This window comes from Rhinoraja longicauda, chromosome 16, assembly GCF_053455715.1.
Source record: "Rhinoraja longicauda isolate Sanriku21f chromosome 16, sRhiLon1.1, whole genome shotgun sequence".
NCBI classification, from domain to species: Eukaryota; Metazoa; Chordata; class Chondrichthyes; order Rajiformes; family Arhynchobatidae; genus Rhinoraja; species Rhinoraja longicauda.
Window position 1 is genome coordinate 25,356,288 of NC_135968.1, and position 18,068 is coordinate 25,374,355.

General features: G+C 41.0%; 1 protein-coding gene across 1 annotated transcript in view; it reads left to right on the top strand.

Annotated features, from left to right (window-relative positions):
* The window catches only part of LOC144600936 (V-type proton ATPase subunit B, brain isoform-like), a 54,415-nt gene that overhangs the window by 15,060 nt on the left and 21,287 nt on the right, over positions 1-18,068 (top strand). The window contains 3 exon segments of the mRNA XM_078412831.1: positions 3,371-3,418; positions 5,865-5,963; positions 10,192-10,285. Coding sequence (XP_078268957.1) covers positions 3,371-3,418; positions 5,865-5,963; positions 10,192-10,285 — 241 coding nt within the window.

The window sequence follows — 18,068 nt, forward strand, 5'->3', positions numbered from 1 at the left end:
TAAAAGATACTTTTGACTTAGAAGTGTCTCATATTTTAGAGTTATCTGAAAGAATTAAATTGATATTCAATTTCACTTTTTTAGTTAAATATTTATCAAGGAAAAATAATAAATTGTACTTGATTTGCAAAATGTATGTGGTATATTAATATTTTGAGTGTCCATTTCACAATGCTGGAAATTCTTCAGACACCTCTTCCTGCTATCGTTGTTTTGTGTAAACGACTGCAAATGGGAGAATAGATGACTTTTTAATGGGTGGTTATGAAGAACCCTCAAAGTATTGAATGAAGAAATATCTATGTAAATCGTTGCTTTAAAATTATTTCTGATAAAGACACAAAATACTGATGTATCTTTTGTGCAATTATTACAAAAGAATTAACATGGCTTGATGAAATTTGTGCCCAATTCAACCAAGCCACAATACAATGCAGATGAAATGTTACTGTTGCCACCTCAAACTTTTTGTAGTCACAGTGGCAAACTATAACATTAATGAGGATGAATTTAAGTGTATTGTGAAAATGCTCAAAATGTTACTTGATATACCTGTGCAAATTTGTAAGTTGTGTTCTTTGCAAAGCATTCTTTGTGTAGCACTTTGTGTAAAAGTTTCTATGGAACTAAAACCACACATTGGAACTGCAAAGCCTAAGAAGCTGGCATTGGCCGTAGCCCTTTTATGCTCACTTTGCTTTGTCTCTGAAACATTAGGAAAATTAATTTAGTGTTTTAACTTAATTCTATCTATAAAAAAAATCACTTTTAGTAAGAATTCTAATTATTTCAAACATAATGCATACTTTAGTGAAGCACAAATATAATTGCACAAATTTAAGCTTCTGTTTAGTTAACATTGCGCTAGATCAAAAAGTGAAATAAAATCTTGTGGGGAAAAAACAGTCGTATTGTCAAGTTAGAATCCTAGCAAGTTTACCCAGATACTAAATGGTTTGAGATATTACACTTGAGATATTACTCTTGCCAAATTCTCTGCAATACTAAATGGAAAGACTAATAAGGATCTTGCTTGAGAGACGTTGAGTTGATGAGATGGGCATGAGAAAAGGGGTGGATAGCATATTTGCATCTAGCCAAACCATATGTTTTTAATGTGCCATGGTGAAGATCGTGAAGGAATAGTGGGAGCAGGGGGTAAAGTAAAGCAGACCTAACAGAAGGGCCATTTTAATAAATTGTATTCGGAGCTACTCTTCACCCTGTCTTAATCATGCTAATCTTGCTCTTATGTATACAAACTGAACTGACTTATTATCTAATTCAAATCTGAACAGCAATACCATGTAGCACTCTATTAATGTGGCTGTATTATTTTGAAAATGAGTTGTAGTTTAGATAGTCTTTTAGTAGATTACATCACTGAAGAGAACATGCTTCACTGTTACCACAACTCGTAAGATTTATTCAGTTTAGAATGATGCTGTACCCTCCAGCCTTTTAAATCAAATGTGTTGGAATGCACACTGCTTTCTTTCACTCCTACTTGAATGGGCCCTTAGTATTTCACACCAAGGTGTCCTTCAGGGTGCTGGGTCAGGCTACCAAAACAGCTTCTATGAAGGGATTAGAACCAATTAACATCTTTGTACACAAAAGCTGCTGGCAGCTGAACAGAAGGCCCTGTGACCTGCTCAGGAGCTGCATGTTAAACAGGGGGTTGTGTACTTGAGCTCAAGTGGGGAAGGGGTGGAGAGAGTTTTTATTTATAATTGAAATGGTGCTTCCTGATGGATTATGGCAAAAAAAACCTCACACTGAATTAGTTGCGCAAAGGGAGTCTAAACTCAGCTGACTTCCAAGTAATACAAAATTTTGTATTATTAAATCAACATTAAAACAGATTCTTCGAAGTATCAAATCCAATTCAAATTATATAAAGTTCCAAGTAGATTATTTTCATTGCATTAGACATTTCAAATTATATCTAATCTCAATAAACGATGCAACATTTTGAAATTGTAATATTCTGTTTTATTTTAATTGTTTTAATTACGACAGTAAACCATGTAATTCAGTGACAACAAATAGTTTTTTTATTTGTCAAGCTGAATGTATCAAATACATAGTACCCCTTATTTCTGCCTCTGCCTGCGTAGTTTGTCCCCATTAGTCATTGTTTAAGTTTAATTGTCCAATGTTTTGTACAACTATCTCAAAAATGGCAGATTGTATTAAAAAAAACAAGTATCCAAAGTAGGCAAAAAGATTAAGGTCCCACTTGAGATAACGAATCTGAAGTTTTTAGAGAATTTTTTTAAATAGAATTATACTTATCCAACAAGTGGTTGTCTTCAAAAATTTGTCTTGTGTCTTAGTTTAAGCCTTTTGTAAATTTCAAATGGAAACTAAAAATACTGTAGGTGGTTGCAACACTGTTATATGGCTTTCATGCTTGAGCAATTTGTCTTCCTTCTCCCGATGTTTGCTTATTAGTGAATGAAATGCAGGTGTGTGGGAAACAGCAAGCGAACATTGACAGGTTTATTCTGTTGGCTGCAGCCTAATTAGTTGCATAGTAGATGCGCCCCGCTAAGCTTTAGTGCACTGCAGTAGAGCTGGTCTGTTCTAATTTCCTTGCAGCTTTGATATCGGTGAAGAGATTGACGGATTACACAAAAAAGCAAAGTGTGATGGAAGCCAATCGAAACAATGCAGTCCTTGCTTCAGCCACCACAGATGTGAGAGAAGACTGATCAGAAATAAATGTCAAACATAGTCAAATTGTCTTCTCTGTCTGCATTGGTAATATTTTCCCATGTAAAATAAAAAGCCCAAGGTAATGGCCTATGTCTCCATGTATTGCTTTATCACCTGACAGTATCATTGAAGGTTGCAGTTAAATAATAAGGCAATTTTGAACACTTAGTAATGTGTCAAAATCATGTTGCAAAATATGTGCTTTTTTTTTTACAGCTCACTGATAGTTGACCACCCATACATGCAACAGTAATGCCATTGTGTCTAGTTCATCAAATGGTGATCCTGTTAATATATCGAGGCTTGAAGTATTTCATGGATCTTTTCATTCAGTTTGATGAAAAATGATCTTTGTGATCATGCTGATATAGACAGGAAAATGTTTAGTAAATAGAAAGCAACACCGCAAATGGTTTTTGAGAAGGCTAGATTTTTACAGAAGAGGTATGGCGAATTTTGTCATGCATTGTCAGAGAAAATGTAAAAATCGAGTCCATTGTTGTATTAGCATCAACTGCATTTTAACTACAACGTAACATTTTGAAGAATTTGAAAGTAATATATTCCTTGTTATGTTACATATCATGTGCTGAATTTGATAGTGAATTTCTAAAGAATACTAATTTTATGTTAATTTTATTTTTAATAGCCTATGACTGGTGTAAATGGACCTTTGGTGATTTTGGGCGATGTAAAGGTATTTATAATAAAATGATTTATGGTTAATTTGGAATGCCAATTAGATGTATAATTTTGATCTTCAACCAATTAACTGATGTTGTGGAAAGAGAGGTTGTGCCGATATGATTTCAATGGCATGCTTATGAAAACGACTCTTAATTAGCACCTCGATCCATTCAGTCAGTTTTGCTGCCCCAATGGAAATTTAAATACTTAAATAAAATGTACTATTTTGTCTGAAGTTGCATGATGCTGAACAATAAAAATGTAAATAACTATAACTGTTTGTATTGGCAAGCATGCTATTGTTTTGAGGAAGAAATCTGTAAAATGGGGCTGACATGATCAAGAAATGAGTACTGATATTTGCAAAAAATGAAATTATTTAAATTGTACAATTCTTAATTTGATCAAAGTGTAACATTTTTTATATAAATGTGGGCAGCTTTTCGAACAAAGTATTAGTTCGGTTATTCTTTTTGCTCTTGCAATGAACATGGTGGCCAAGTCAGTCGAGGTGGAATGCTGAGGCCCCTTAACCAAGTCTGGTGTACGACAGCCCCCAATAAGAGCTTTTATGGGCGACCTTACCATCACCACAACATTTGTCTCAGGGAATAGGTGTATCCTACAAAGTCTTGAGAAACTTATCATCTGGGCAAGGATGAGTTTCAAGCCAACGAAGTCAAGGTCCATGGTGCTGAAGAAGGGGAAGGTGACTGACAAATTCCACTTATTATCCAGAACTGTCATTCCCTCCATCATTGAGAAACCTGTCAAGAGTTTGGGGAAGCTCTGAAAGACTCTGCCATTCAAAAATCCATCGAAGACCTTGAAGCCTGGCTCACCAAAGTCGACAAGTCAATCAAGGCCTGGATCTATCAGCATTCCATCCTGCCCCGTGTCCTGTGGCTTCTGCTGGTTTACGCTGTTCCATTGACCACAGTTGAGTCCCTCAAAAGGAAGATCAGTGGCTTTCTTCGCAAGTGGCTTGTCCTTCCCCGCAGCCTCAAAAGTGCAGCACTGTACGGGACCAGTAACATCTTGCAGCTCCCATTCAGTGGCCTCACTGAAGAGTTTATGGTGGCACGGACAAGAGAAGCCCTACACTACAGGGACTCCAGGGACCAGAAGGTGTCATCGGTTGGCATCGAGGAGAGAACAGGGAGGAAATGGAGGGCGGAGAAAGCAGTGGAGGTGGCAGAGTCATGCCTAAGACAAAATGTATTGGTGGGAGTCATAGCAGCTGGCAGAGCGGGCTTGGGATACTTCCCCAAGACCCAGGTTGGCAAGTCCCAGTGCAAGGAGAGACCATCTCATCCAGGAAGAGGTCCGAGCAGGTGTGGAGGAAGAGCGTGTGAGCAGGACGGTGGTGCTCAGGCTGCCGGGAGCGTGGACAAGGTGGGAGAGCATACCGCAGCGCAGGATTACCTGGTCAAACATCATGCAGGCAGACTTTCAGCGCGTCCGGGTTCCTTGTCCAAGCTGTCTACGATGCCCTACCAAGCCCAGCAAACCTCCATGTCTGGGGCAAGAGCGTGACACTTTCCTGCCCATTTTGCACTGGAAGGGGATCATTAGAATATCTCCTCAGCAGCTGCCCAAAGTCCCTTGGGGAAGGTCGCTATCGGTGGCGACATGACCAGGTGCTCAAGGTGGTTGCTGAGAGCATAGCCACTGCCATCAGTAACAGCAAACACCACCACGCCCCAAAGAAATCAATCACTTTTGTCAAAGCTGGAGAGAAGCCTCGACCACAGCCAAAAACAATGGTGGGCCTCCTCTACACGGCCACTGACTGGCAGCTGCAGGTCGATCTGGGCAAACAGCTGACATTTCCGTAGCACATCACAGCAACATCACTCCAGCCAGACATGATCATCACCTCCGAAGTGACAAAACAGCTGATCATTCTGGAGCTGACAGTGCCACGGGAAGAGCGTATAGAAGAAGCAAATGAGAGGAAACACGCGAAGTACCAGGAACTGGTGGAGATGTGCCGGGACGGAGGCTGGAAGACATGCTATGAACCCATAGAGGTGGGCTGTAGAGGCTTTACAGGACGCTCACTCTGCAAAGTCCTCAACCAGTTGGGCATTACGGGGCTGGCAAAGAAGAGGGCCATTCAATCTGCAAGCGAAGCCGCAGAGAAAGCCACTAGATGGCTTTGGATTAAGAGGGCTGATCCATGGGCGATTGCTGCTGGGATCCAGGTCGGGGCCTGATCAACCCCGGCTGGGTCGCCTGGGCGAGCGTGTCTGATGTTGTGAGACCCGAAGCACCAGATGACTCCAGGTCATATCACCGAGGATGCGTCCCAGTGCATCCAGAAGATGTATCTTGCACACATACATTCGGTACTACTGTTAGCTGAATAGTTTTCTTGTACAGTATGGTTTTTAATAGTTTATTTATCCTCAATGTATTAAAACTGATGGCCTTTTTGCCTATGTTTTCATCAGTTTCCAAGGTATGCCGAGATTGTGCGTCTGACACTTCCCGATGGCTCCATTAGAAGTGGACAGGTTCTGGAAGTCAGTGGTAATAAGGCTGTAGTACAGGTGGGGATCTTTGAGACTTTTATGATATTAGATTGAATGCGGTTATATTTACTGACTCGTGTGAAAGATTATCTGATTACCTGAGAAACCTTTAATGAATAGGCAATAAGATGGCAATTATACTGCAAATTGTAGGAAAATATGAAGATATCCATTTTGGTTGGAAATAAAACAAAGGCAGATTTAAAAAAAACTGGTGTTAGATTGGAAAATTTTGAATGACACAGGGATCTCAATATCCTTGTATACCAGACACTGAAAGCAAATGTGCAGGTACAGCAAGCAAATAAAGTATACAATGCATTACCCTTCGTTGCAAGACACCTGAATAAAAGGATGGTTTTGCAAGAAAAGTGTATGTGCATTGACACAAATTTGGCAACTTAATCTAAATATCAATCTTTATAGTTCAACAAATGTGAAAAGAAAATGTTAACCATTTTAAACTTTGTAATGCTTCTAACATACAGGTCTTGTAGAACTGTACTGCTTATTGCCACATTTTCTTCTTGCATCCTTGTCTCAATGCAGAAATTTATGCTGGAATTAAATCTCCATGAGTCTAATAACCTAAATGGGCTACGTATCATAAATGTGAATCATCAGTGCTTCTACTAGTCTAAATGTAGATAGAAAACATTTTATTTTAGTTTTTAAATGTCTTTTATTTAGAACATTTAAAAAAGTCTTATTGATATTTTTTAATCATGTTAAAGTGTATTTAATTAAAAATACTAAAATAAATTTAAAATAATTTCAATTCTGAGGGGAACCCACATTTAAGTGTATAGGAACTCTGATGTTTTGCCAATGTTTAAACCTCGTGAACCTCCGCCGCACTCCCTCAACAGCAAGAATGTCCTTCATCAAATTAAGAGACCAAAACTCCTCAAATTAGGAGACCAAAACTGCACACAGTACTCCAGGTCTCACCAGGACCCTGTACAACTGCAGAAGGACCTCTTTACTCTGCTCCAATCCTCTCATTATGAAGGCCAACATGCCATTAGCTTTCTTCTCTGCCTGCTGTACCTGCATGCTTACTTTCAGTGACTGATGTACAAGGACACCCAGGTCTTGTTGTACTTTTCCTAACCTGACACCATTCAGATAATAATCTGCCTTCTTGTTCTTGCCTTGCAAACTGGACAACCTCACATTTATCCACATTATACAGCATCTGCCATGCATCTGCCCACTCGCCCAACCTGTCCAAGTCACCCTGCATCCTCATAGCATCCTTTTCGTAGTTCACACTGCCACCCGGCTTTGTGTCATCTGTAAATTTGCTAATGTTACTTTTAATTCCATCATCTAAATCATTAATGTATATTTTAAATGGCTGCGGTCCCAGTACCGATCCTTGAGGCACCCCACTAGTCACTGCCTGCCATTCTGAAAGGGACCCGTTAATCCCTACTCTTTGTTTCCTGTCTGACAACCAATTTTCTATCCATGTCAATACCCTATCCCCAATACCATGTGCTCTAATTTTGCCCATTAATCTCCTGTGTGGGACAGTATCAAAGGCTTTCTGAATGTCCAGGTACACTACATCCACTGGCTCTCCCTTGTCCATTTTGCTTGTTACAACCACAAAAAATTCCAGAAGATTAGTCAAGCATGATTTCCCCATTGTAAATCCATGCTGATTTGGACCGATCATGTTGCTGCTATCCAAAAGCGCCACTATTACATCTTTAAAAATCCAGCATCTTCCCCACCACCGATGTCAGGCTAACTGGTCTATAATTCCCTGCTTACTCTCTCCCTCCTTTCTTAGAAAGTGGGATAACATTAGCTACCCTCCAATCCACAGGAACTGATCCAGAATCTATAGAACATTGGAAAATGATCACCAATGCTTCCACGATTTCTAGAGCCATCTCTTTGAGTACCCTGGGATGCAGACCATCAGGCCCTGAGGATTTATTAGCCTTCAGTCCCATCAGTCTACCCATACCATTTCCTGACTAATGTGGATTTCCTTCAGTTCCTCTGTCACCTTGTACATCTGGGAGATTGTTTGTGTCTTCCTCAGTGAAGACAGAACCAAAGTACCTGTTCAACTCGTCTGCCATTTCCTTGTTCCCCATAATAAATTCACCTGTTTCTGTCTTTAAGGGACCCACATTTAGCGTAACTAATTTTTTCCTCTTCACATACCTAAAGAAGCTTTTACTATCCTCCTTTATATTCTCAGCTAGCTTACCTTTGTACTTCATATTTTCTCTCTGTATTGCCTTTTTAGTTACCTTCTTTTTGATCTTTAAAAGTTTCTGGCTTCCTGCTCATCTTTGCTATGTTATACGTCTTCTCTTTTGTTTTTATACTGTCCTTGACTTCCCTTGTCAGCCACAGTCACCTCTTTCTCCCCTTAGAATCTTTCTTCCTCTTTGGAATGAAATGATCCTGCATCTTCTGGATGATTCCCAGAAATACCTGCCATTGCTGTTCCACTGTCATCCCTGCTGGGGTCCCTTTCCAGTTAATTTTGGCCAGGCCTCCCTCATGCCTCCATAGTCCCCTTTGTTCAATGGCAATACTGACACTTCCGATTTTACCTTCTCCCTCTCAAATTACAGATTAAAACTTGTATTATGTTCACTATCTACTAATGGTTCCTTTATCTTGCGTTCCCTTATCAAATCCGGTTCATTACACAACACTAAATCCAGAATTGCCTTCTCCCTGGCAGGCTCTTTTACAAGCTGCTCTAAGAATCCATCTCGGAGGCACTCTACAAACTTCCTTTCTTGGAGTCCAGTCTGCCTGTCTACTGTCTGCCTTTTCATCAAACAGCTACCTTCCTTTGCGGTAGGATAATACGTGGAAAAATCTTCATCCTGAATTATCTCATGGCAGATTTTACATTTTTGGTAAATAATATGTTACCTTGAGCCACCTTCCTATTGTTAGAATTATATAACAACATTTATCCAGTTTATTTTACTTCATTTGCTAATTACAGGAGAAGGCTCTGATTGATCTGTTTCCTGGCCCCATCCTCTCTGTGACTTGAGTAGCACATGTTCTTAGATTTCAAATATCTATATATATTACTATAACTCTCATCTTATTTGTTTGTTGCTTTGTTAGTTTGTACGTACACGATAGCGCGACAATTTTAGGCCCACCGTACTCACCATTGGCCTGGGTTCAAATGGTTGTTATATTTTAAATGTTTTTCACTTTTTAAACTTAAATCACTTTTTAAACTTTTAAACTAAATCCCTTTTCCACTCACCCTGCCGGTCAGCCGCGTTTGACATCTCAATGGGAACCCAACAGTTACCCGGCCAAAGAGGGTCGAGGGCAGGACGGGATCTGACCAATGGGAGCTCGGAGGGAGGCGGGAATGATGGGAGTGGCGGCCAATGGGCAGGGGGGTGTCCATCTTCACGCTCTCAAAGCAACGGCCGTTGCCTTCGAGCTGCTGCTGAGCCGTCGGGCTGTTGCTGAATGAGGGGGCAATCTCGAGGATCTTCAAAATCCTGGGTGCCCTGGTTGAGGGGGGATGGAATGGGTGAGTTGGGCGGGGGGGTTGTGGATAAGGGGGATTGAGGGGGGATGGAGTGGGTGAGTGGGGGGGGAAAGAGAAGGGAGGGGGAGGGGGGGAGTGCCAGAGAGCCCTTGAGAGTAGGGGGGGGGGGGTGAGGGGAGGAGGGAGGATAAGGGGGGTTGAGGGGGGATGGAGTGGGTGTGGGGGGGAAAAAGGGGGATTGAGTGGGTGGGGGAGGGGGCGAGTGGGGGAGGGGAGGGTGCTACACCAATGCAGGAGAGCTTTGGGCCCAACAGGTCCACCCCGTTCTAGTATTTATTTAAAATAGCATTTATTGGATTTGTGTGTGTTAAAAAAAAGTGCCATACCTATTGGTTTTTCTTGAAGAACTTTTTGCTCCCTTGAATATGGTGAAGGAAAATAACTGCAGATGCTAGTACAAATCGAAGGTATCACAAAATGCTGCAGTAACTCAGCAGGTCAGGCAGCATCTCAAGAGAGAAGGAATGGTTGAATATGGTGAATCTATTTTCGAGAAGATGTTTCTCTGCCAGACTTTGCAACCCGTTAAAAATCATCCATTAAATAATTATTGTACATTCTAGTGAACTTGGGCCTACTTTATGTAATCTCCCTCAACACAGATAATATACTGATGATAGATGTCAAAGAATTGTGGTATTCTGGATGTATTTGAATGTTTTTGTTTTTTTCATCCTGCCATAGGTTTTTGAAGGAACATCAGGTATTGATGCAAAGAAAACAGCATGCGAGTTTACAGGTGACATACTTCGCACACCTGTATCTGAAGATATGCTTGGTAGGTATATTTTAGTTTCTATAGTAAGCCTTATAAAATTGTCTATTATAGTAATAATTTGTAGTATGCTTTTAGAATTTAACTTCTAAAAGTGTCACACACTGATTTGTAAAATTTAAATCTTCCCACTTTTTAATGAAAAATATTGGACTAAAGTTAGATTCTAGTTATGAGCAGTTTGTCTCTAACACGTTCAATTTAGTTATGTCTTAATATTCCAAATACATAGCATTTCATCTTGCAATAATCTGAACATTTTGTAAGATCTTTAAAATGTGAAATCGTACATGTAGGATTCTTTAAATTTCCCCACAAATATTGATTGAAATTGGAAATGTACAGTTTTTGTAAACTGAAAGGAAAATGTGCAGGGCATGTGACCTTTGGCTTGGTTTTGATAATTATTTCTGAGCACTGTAAAAACCATGGAAGAGAAAAACATTGGAAAGAGCTTCCACCTCTCTTATGATGAATTCTCACAAAATACTCCAAGGAAAGAAGTAAAGTAACATCACGATGAATCATTTTGATTAAGCTCCTCAATATTTAAGTACATCAGTTTATAATGCGTCAGAAATGTCCTCATTCTTCAGGAAACGGGGCTTCCCCTCTTCCATTATAGATGAGGCTCTCACTTGGGTCTCTTCTACATCCCGCAGCTCCGCTCTTGCTCCCCCTCCCCCCACTCCCCTTTCCCCTGCAACCGCACGAGATGCAACACCTGTCCCTTTACCTCCCCCCTCAACTCCATCCAAGGACCCAAACAGTCTTTCCAGGTGAGACAGAGGTTCACCTGCACCTCCTCCAACCTCATCTATTGCATCCGCTGCTCCAGATGTCAACTTATTTACATCGGCGAAACCAAGCGCAGGCTCGGCGATCGCTTCGCTCAACACCTGCGCTCGGTCCGTGTTGGCCAAACTGGTCTCCCGGTGGCCGAGCACTTCAACTCCCCCTCCCATTCCCAGTCTGACCTTTCTGTCATGGGCCTCCTCCAGTGCCATAGTGAGGCCCACCGGAAATTGGAGGAAGAGCACCTCATATTTCGCCTGGGCAGCTTGCAGCCCAGTGGTATGAGCATCAACTTCTCCCACTTTAGATAGTTCCTCTGTCCCTCTCTTCCCCTCCCCTTCGCAGATCTCCCTCTATCTTCCTGTCTCCACCTATATCCTTCCTTTGTCCCGCCCCCCTGACATCAGTCTGAAGAAGGGTCTCGACCCGAAACATCACCCATTCCTTCTCTCCTGAGATGCTGCCTGACCTGCTGAGTTACTCCAGCATTTTGTGAATAAATACCTTCAGTTTATAATTACTCACCTAGGTGGTTGCCATTGCTATGTCAGTGGGCTCTTAAGTTTTTGCCTGAAGCATCCATTTATCAGCAAGATGACAAAAGTTGGGAGATTATTATTATGATATGGAATTATTGCTTTAGTAATTATTGAAAGGCTACAGATACTTAAAGTGAGTAAGCAGGATTGAAATAAATGACTAATTGGGAGAAAAGTAGAAACGTGGACTGGATGAGTGATTTTTCTATAGCCTTATGATTGCGGTTTCCTTTTAGATAGGAATCTTGGCTTTCAATTTAAGTAATTTTATGAACAGTGAAAATTTGCATTTATGATGACTTCACACATTCATCAAGGAAGTACAGTGCCCTCCATAATGTTTGGGACAAAGACCCATTGTTTATTTATTTGCCTCTGTACTTCACAATTTGAGTTTTTTAACAGAAAAAATCACGTGGTTCAAGTGATTTAACACGTGGTTAAAGTGATCACATTGTCAGATTTTAATAAAGGCCATTTTTATACATTTTGGTTTCACCAAGTAGAAATTACAGCACTGTTTATACATAGTCCCCCCATTTCAGGGCACCTTAAATGTGGGACTCAGCAATGTCATGTTTAGTATTTTGAAATACTAATGAAAGTAATCATGTTTAGTATTTTGTTGCATATGCTTTGCATGCAATGATTGCTTGAAGTTTGTGATTCATGGACATCACCAGTTGCTGGTTGTCTTCTCTGATGATGCTCTGCCAGGCATATATTGCAGCCATCTTTAGCTTATGCTTGTTTTGGGGGTTAGTCGCCTTCAGTTTTCTCTTCAGCATATAAAACTCGTGCTTAATTGGGTTCAGATCGGGTGATTGACTTGGCCGTTCAAGAATTGACCATTGTTTAGCTTTGAAAAACTCCTTTGTTGCTTTAGCACTATGTTTCGGATCATTGTCTTGCTGTAGAATGAACCACTGACCAATGAGTTTTGAGGCATTTGTTTGAACTTGAGCAGATAGGATGTGTCTATACACTTCAGAATTTATTATGCTACTACCATCAGCAGTTGTATCGTCAATGAAGATAAATGAGCCAGTACCTTCAGCAGCCATACATGCCCAGGCCATAACACCCCTACCACCGTGTTTCACTGATGAGGTGTAATGCCTTGGGTCTTGGGCAATTCCTTCTCTCCTCCATACTTTGCTCTTGCCATCACTCTGATATAAGTTAATTTTTGTCTCCTCTGTCCACAAGACCTTTTTCCAGAACTGTGGTTGCTCTTTTAAGTACTTCTTGTCAAACTGTAACCTGGCCATCCTATTTTTGTGGCTAACCAGTGGTTTGCATCTTACAGTGTAGCCTCTGTATTTCTTCATGAAGTCTTCTGTGGACAGTGGTCATTGACAAATCCACACCTGACTCCTGAAGAGTGTTTCTGATCTGTCGGACAGGTGTTTGGGGATTTTTCTTTATTGTAGAGAGAATTCTTCTGTCATCAGCTGTGGAGGTCTTCCTTGGCCTGTTAGTCCCTTTGTGATTAGTAGGCTCACCAGTGCTCTCTTTCTTCTTAATGATGTTCCAAACAGTTGATTTTGGTAAGCCGAAAGATTTGGCTGATGTCTCCAAGTTTTATTCTTGTTTCAGTCCCATAATGGCTTTGTTGACTTTCATTGGCACAACTTTGGTACTCATGTTGATAAACAGCAATAAAAGTTTGCAAAGTGATGGAAAGACTGGAGGAAAGACTAGGTGCCGAGAGCTCTCTTATACCTGCATTAAGGAGGCAATTAAACACACGTGAGCAATTACAAACACTCGTGAGCCCATGTGTCCCAACCATTGGGACATGGGGGAACATGTATAAACACAGCTGTAATTTCTACATGGTGAAACCAAAATGTATAAAAATGGCCTTTATTAAAATCTGACAATGTGCACTTTAACCACATGTAATTTTTTCTATTACAAATCTCAAATTGTGGAGTACAGAGGCAAATAAATAAATGATGGGTCTTTGTCTCAAACATTATGGAGGTACTGTATACACTTTACAATCAATGAGTAAAGATCCACATTTCTGCAGTTATAACTGAATTTGCCCTAACAGTAGCTATTGCTGACCCTTTTATTGCCATATGTCCAGTTTGGTATACATCAAAGTATTTCGTTTAAACGGTACTTTTACCGAAGGAGTTTTGAACAAAAGAACTGTAAATCCATGCTATTGCAGACTGAGAGTATATTTAAACAGTGAAGTTTGTAACCTTGAGTTCATTTGCATTAATTGCATTGAGAAGCAGAACTGCTTTTCACCAAGACTCTTACTGGGGATTTAGTTAAATGTAAAGCTAGGCTGCAACTTGGCATTAGAGCATTTATTGTACACTTCAAAAAATAACCAAACAGACAATACCTATTATCAGTACATTTAAGCACGTTTATGTAAAAGGGATCTTTAAGTTTACCATGTTACGTACTGGCCAAGGCAGGGCATCTGAGACTTTAACGCCCGGAATTTGAAGCTGCTATTTATCTTTCTTATCCTCCACCCCACCAATGAAAGCTGGTACATTGTCTCCTGACTCGCCCTTTTTGAAGTTAACTATTAATTGCCTGGTTTTGTTGACATTGAGTGATAGGCTGTTCTGTCACCACTCAACCAGGTATTCAATTTATTTCCTATATACTGAATCATCACCACATGATTTGGCCAACAACAGTGGGGTTGTTAGCAAATTTGTAGACTACTAATATCTTATGATGGATTAGCTAGAACTAAGGTGACTGTCTCAAAATATGTTGGTAAGAAATCTCTTCACCACAGGACAGCAAATATTTTAAATTGTCTAATTAACAAATTTTGGTTTTGGTCACTGGGTATATCCAAGTTGCACATTTTTAGATATTAAGGGTAAGAAGGGATATAAAGTCATAAAGGACAAACATAGCCTCTTTGACTCAACTTGCCCATGCTGACCAAGATACACTAGCCCTGCTTGCCCGCACTGGTCCATAACCCTCTATACCTTTCTTATCCATTTATCTGTCCAAATGTATTTTAAATGTTACTAGCTGCTGTGGACCCATTGGGTTCTCCCGCATTGGTGTAGCACCCTCCCCTCCCTCACCCCCCCCCCCCCCCACTATTCACCCACTCCATCCCCCCTCAACATCAACGGGCCCCAACTGCACAGACGCGGACCCGTTGGGTTCTGTGCATGCGTGGATCCGGCGGCTATGTTAAGTAAGTATTAGATCAACGGGACCCAACTGTGCAGGCATGGACCCGTTGGGTTCCCATTGTGACGTCAAACACGGAGGTATTACTGCCCAGGCCCGACTGACGGGCAGGAAGTGGAAAAGGGATTTATTAAAGTTTAAAAAGTGATTTTTAAAGTTTAAAGTGAAAAGTTAAAAAAATATAACAACCATTTGAACCGCAGGTGAGTAAGGTGGGTCTAAAATTGTTGCGCTATTGTGTACCGTTTTGGCTGTATTTCGGGAACAAATATATCCACAAATCCACAAACAAATATATCCACAGACAACATGAGAGTTTTAGTTATATATAAATACTAGAAAAGAGGGCCCGTTGGGCCCGTCCCCACACCCCCCATTCTCTCCTCCCCCAGCCCCACTCTTACTCTCCAAGTGTGCCCGTTGGGGAGGGCCCGTTGGGCCCGTCCCCACACCCCCCATTCTCTCCTCCCCCAGCCCCACTCTTACTCTCCAAGTGTGCCCGTTGGGGAGGGCCCGTTGGGCCCGTCCCCACACCCCCCATTCTCTCCTCCCCCAGCCCCACTCTTACTCTCCAAGTGTGGCCGTTTGGCCCGTCCTCCTGATCTGTGTATGTCAAGTGACCACTATAGCCTTCATTTTTTTTTTTTTTTCCTAATCAGATGTCTGGTTTTTTTTTCCTAATCAGATGTGCAGTACTTTGGTCAACGTGGGTTGTTTTTAAATGTGCTATACAAATAAAACTGACTTGACTTGACTTGACTTGACTTGCAATAACAAAAAAGACTTCTTGGAAGCTTTTCGAAACAATGTAGCCGTCACAAGCTGAAAACTAAATCCTTGCTGAAAACTAAATCCTTTTCTGGAAACTTTTGGAAACAAATGTAGCCCCTTGAAGAAAAGGGTTAGAAATGAAAAATTTAAACTTTAATATCTCTCTAGCTTTAAAAAGGCAGCTTCAATTTGAACGAAAGTACTTACAATAGTTGCCCAGGCGTTGGGCCCGTCCCCACACCCCCCATTCTCTCCTCCCCCAGCCCCACTCTTACTCTCCAAGTGTGCCCGTTGGGGAGGGCCCGTTGGGCCCGTCCCCACACCCCCCATTCTCTCCTCCCCCAGCCCCACTCTTACTCTCCAAGATGTTTTTTTTTTTTTTCCTAATCAGATGTGCAGTACTTTGGTCAACGTGGGTTGTTTTTAAATGTGCTATACAAATAAAACTGACTTGACTTGACTTGACTTGACTTGCAATAACAAAAAAGACTTCTTGGAAGCTTTTCGAAACAATGTAGCCGTCACAAGCTGAAAACTAAATCCTTGCTGAAAACTAAATGATTTTCTGGAAACTTTTGGAAACAAATGTAGCCCCTTGAAGAAAAGGGTTAGAAATGAAAATTTAAACTTTAATATCTCTCTAGCTTTAAAAAGGTAGCTTCAATTTGAACGAAAGTACTTACAATAGTTGCCCAGGTTAATTGTGAATACGGCGGTACAAAAATCGTAGCGCTTTGGTGTACCGTCTTGGAGGAGTAGGGTTTGTAAGTTAAACTTCCGTACATACACACATACATCCCTACATACGAACGCAGAGTTTTAGTATTATACTAGAAAAGAGGGCCCGTTGGGCCCGTCCCCACACCCCCCATTCTCACTCCCCCAGCCCCACTCTTACTCTCCAAGTGTGCCCGTTGGGCCCGGAAAAGAGGGCCCGTTGGGCCCGTCCCCACACCCCCCATTCTCTCCTCCCCCAGCCCCACTCTTACTCTCCAAGTGTGCCCGTTGGGCCCGTCCTCCTGATCTGTGTATGTCAAGTGACCACTATAGCCTTAATTTTTATTTTTTTTTCCTAATCAGATGTTTTTGTTTTTTTTCCTAATCAGATGTGCAGTACTTTGGTCAACGTGGGTTGTTTTTAAATGTGCTATACAAATAAAACTGACTTGACTTGACTTGACTTGACTTGCAATAACAAAAAAGACTTCTTGGAAGGTTTTCGAAACAATGTAGCCGTCACAAGCTGAAAACTGCCCGTTGGGCCCGTCCCCACACCCCCCATTCTCTCCTCCCCCAGCCCCACTCTTACTCTCCAAGTGTGCCCGTTGGGGAGGGCCCGTTGGGCCCGTCCCCACACCCCCCATTCTCACTCCCCCAGCCCCACTCTTACTCTCCAAGTGTGCCCGTTGGGCCCGGAAAAGAGGGCCCGTTGGGCCCGTCCCCACACCCCCCATTCTCTCCTCCCCCAGCCCCACTCTTACTCTCCAAGTGTGCCCGTTGGGCCCGTCCTCCTGATCTGTGTATGTCAAGTGACCACTATAGCCTTCATTCTTTTTTTTTTTCCCTAATCAGATGTTTGTTTGTTTTTTCCTAATCAGATGTGCAGTACTTTGGTCAACGTGGGTTGTTTTTAAATGTGCTATACAAATAAAACTGACTTGACTTGACTTGACTTGCAATAACAAAAAAGACTTCTTGGAAGCTTTTCGAAACAATGTAGCCGTCACAAGCTGAAAACTAAATCCTTGCTGAAAACTAAATCCTTTTCTGGAAACTTTTGGAAACAAATGTAGCCCCTTGAAGAAAAGGGTTAGAAATGAAAAATTTAAACTTTAATATCTCTCTAGCTTTAAAAAGGTAGCTTCAATTTGAACGAAAGTACTTACAATAGTTGCCCAGGTTAATGGTGAATACGGCGGTACAAAAATCGTAGCGCTTTGGTGTACCGTCTAGGAGGAGTAGGGTTTGTAAGTAATCTTCCGTACATACACATATACATACATACATACGGAATGTTGGACCGCAGAGTTTTAGTATTATATAGATATTATATAGATAGAAGATAGATAGAAGATAGATAGATAGATAGATAGATATAGAAGATAGATATAGAAGATAGATAGATAGATAGATAGATAGATAGATATAGATATAGATAGATAGAAGATATATAGATATATAGATATATATATATATAAACATAGCACAAAAAGTAAGGAAATTTGTGTTTGGTAGATTATTTCTTTGTTGTAACAATGCTTCTTGGCAATAAATCTTATACCGTTGGAAAGCCTGTTTATTTGCCATGAAAAATTTGCCAAATCTTCTCTGCCAATGCCAAACAGCTTATTCTGCCATTGACTCTTGTTCGGTGTTGTTTGGTGGATTGGATGATTGAAGTCTGAAGAAACAAGACATATTGGCAATTTAACAATTTATTCATTTAATAAACAGGAGCCACAGTAGCGTGTGGAAGAACCATACAC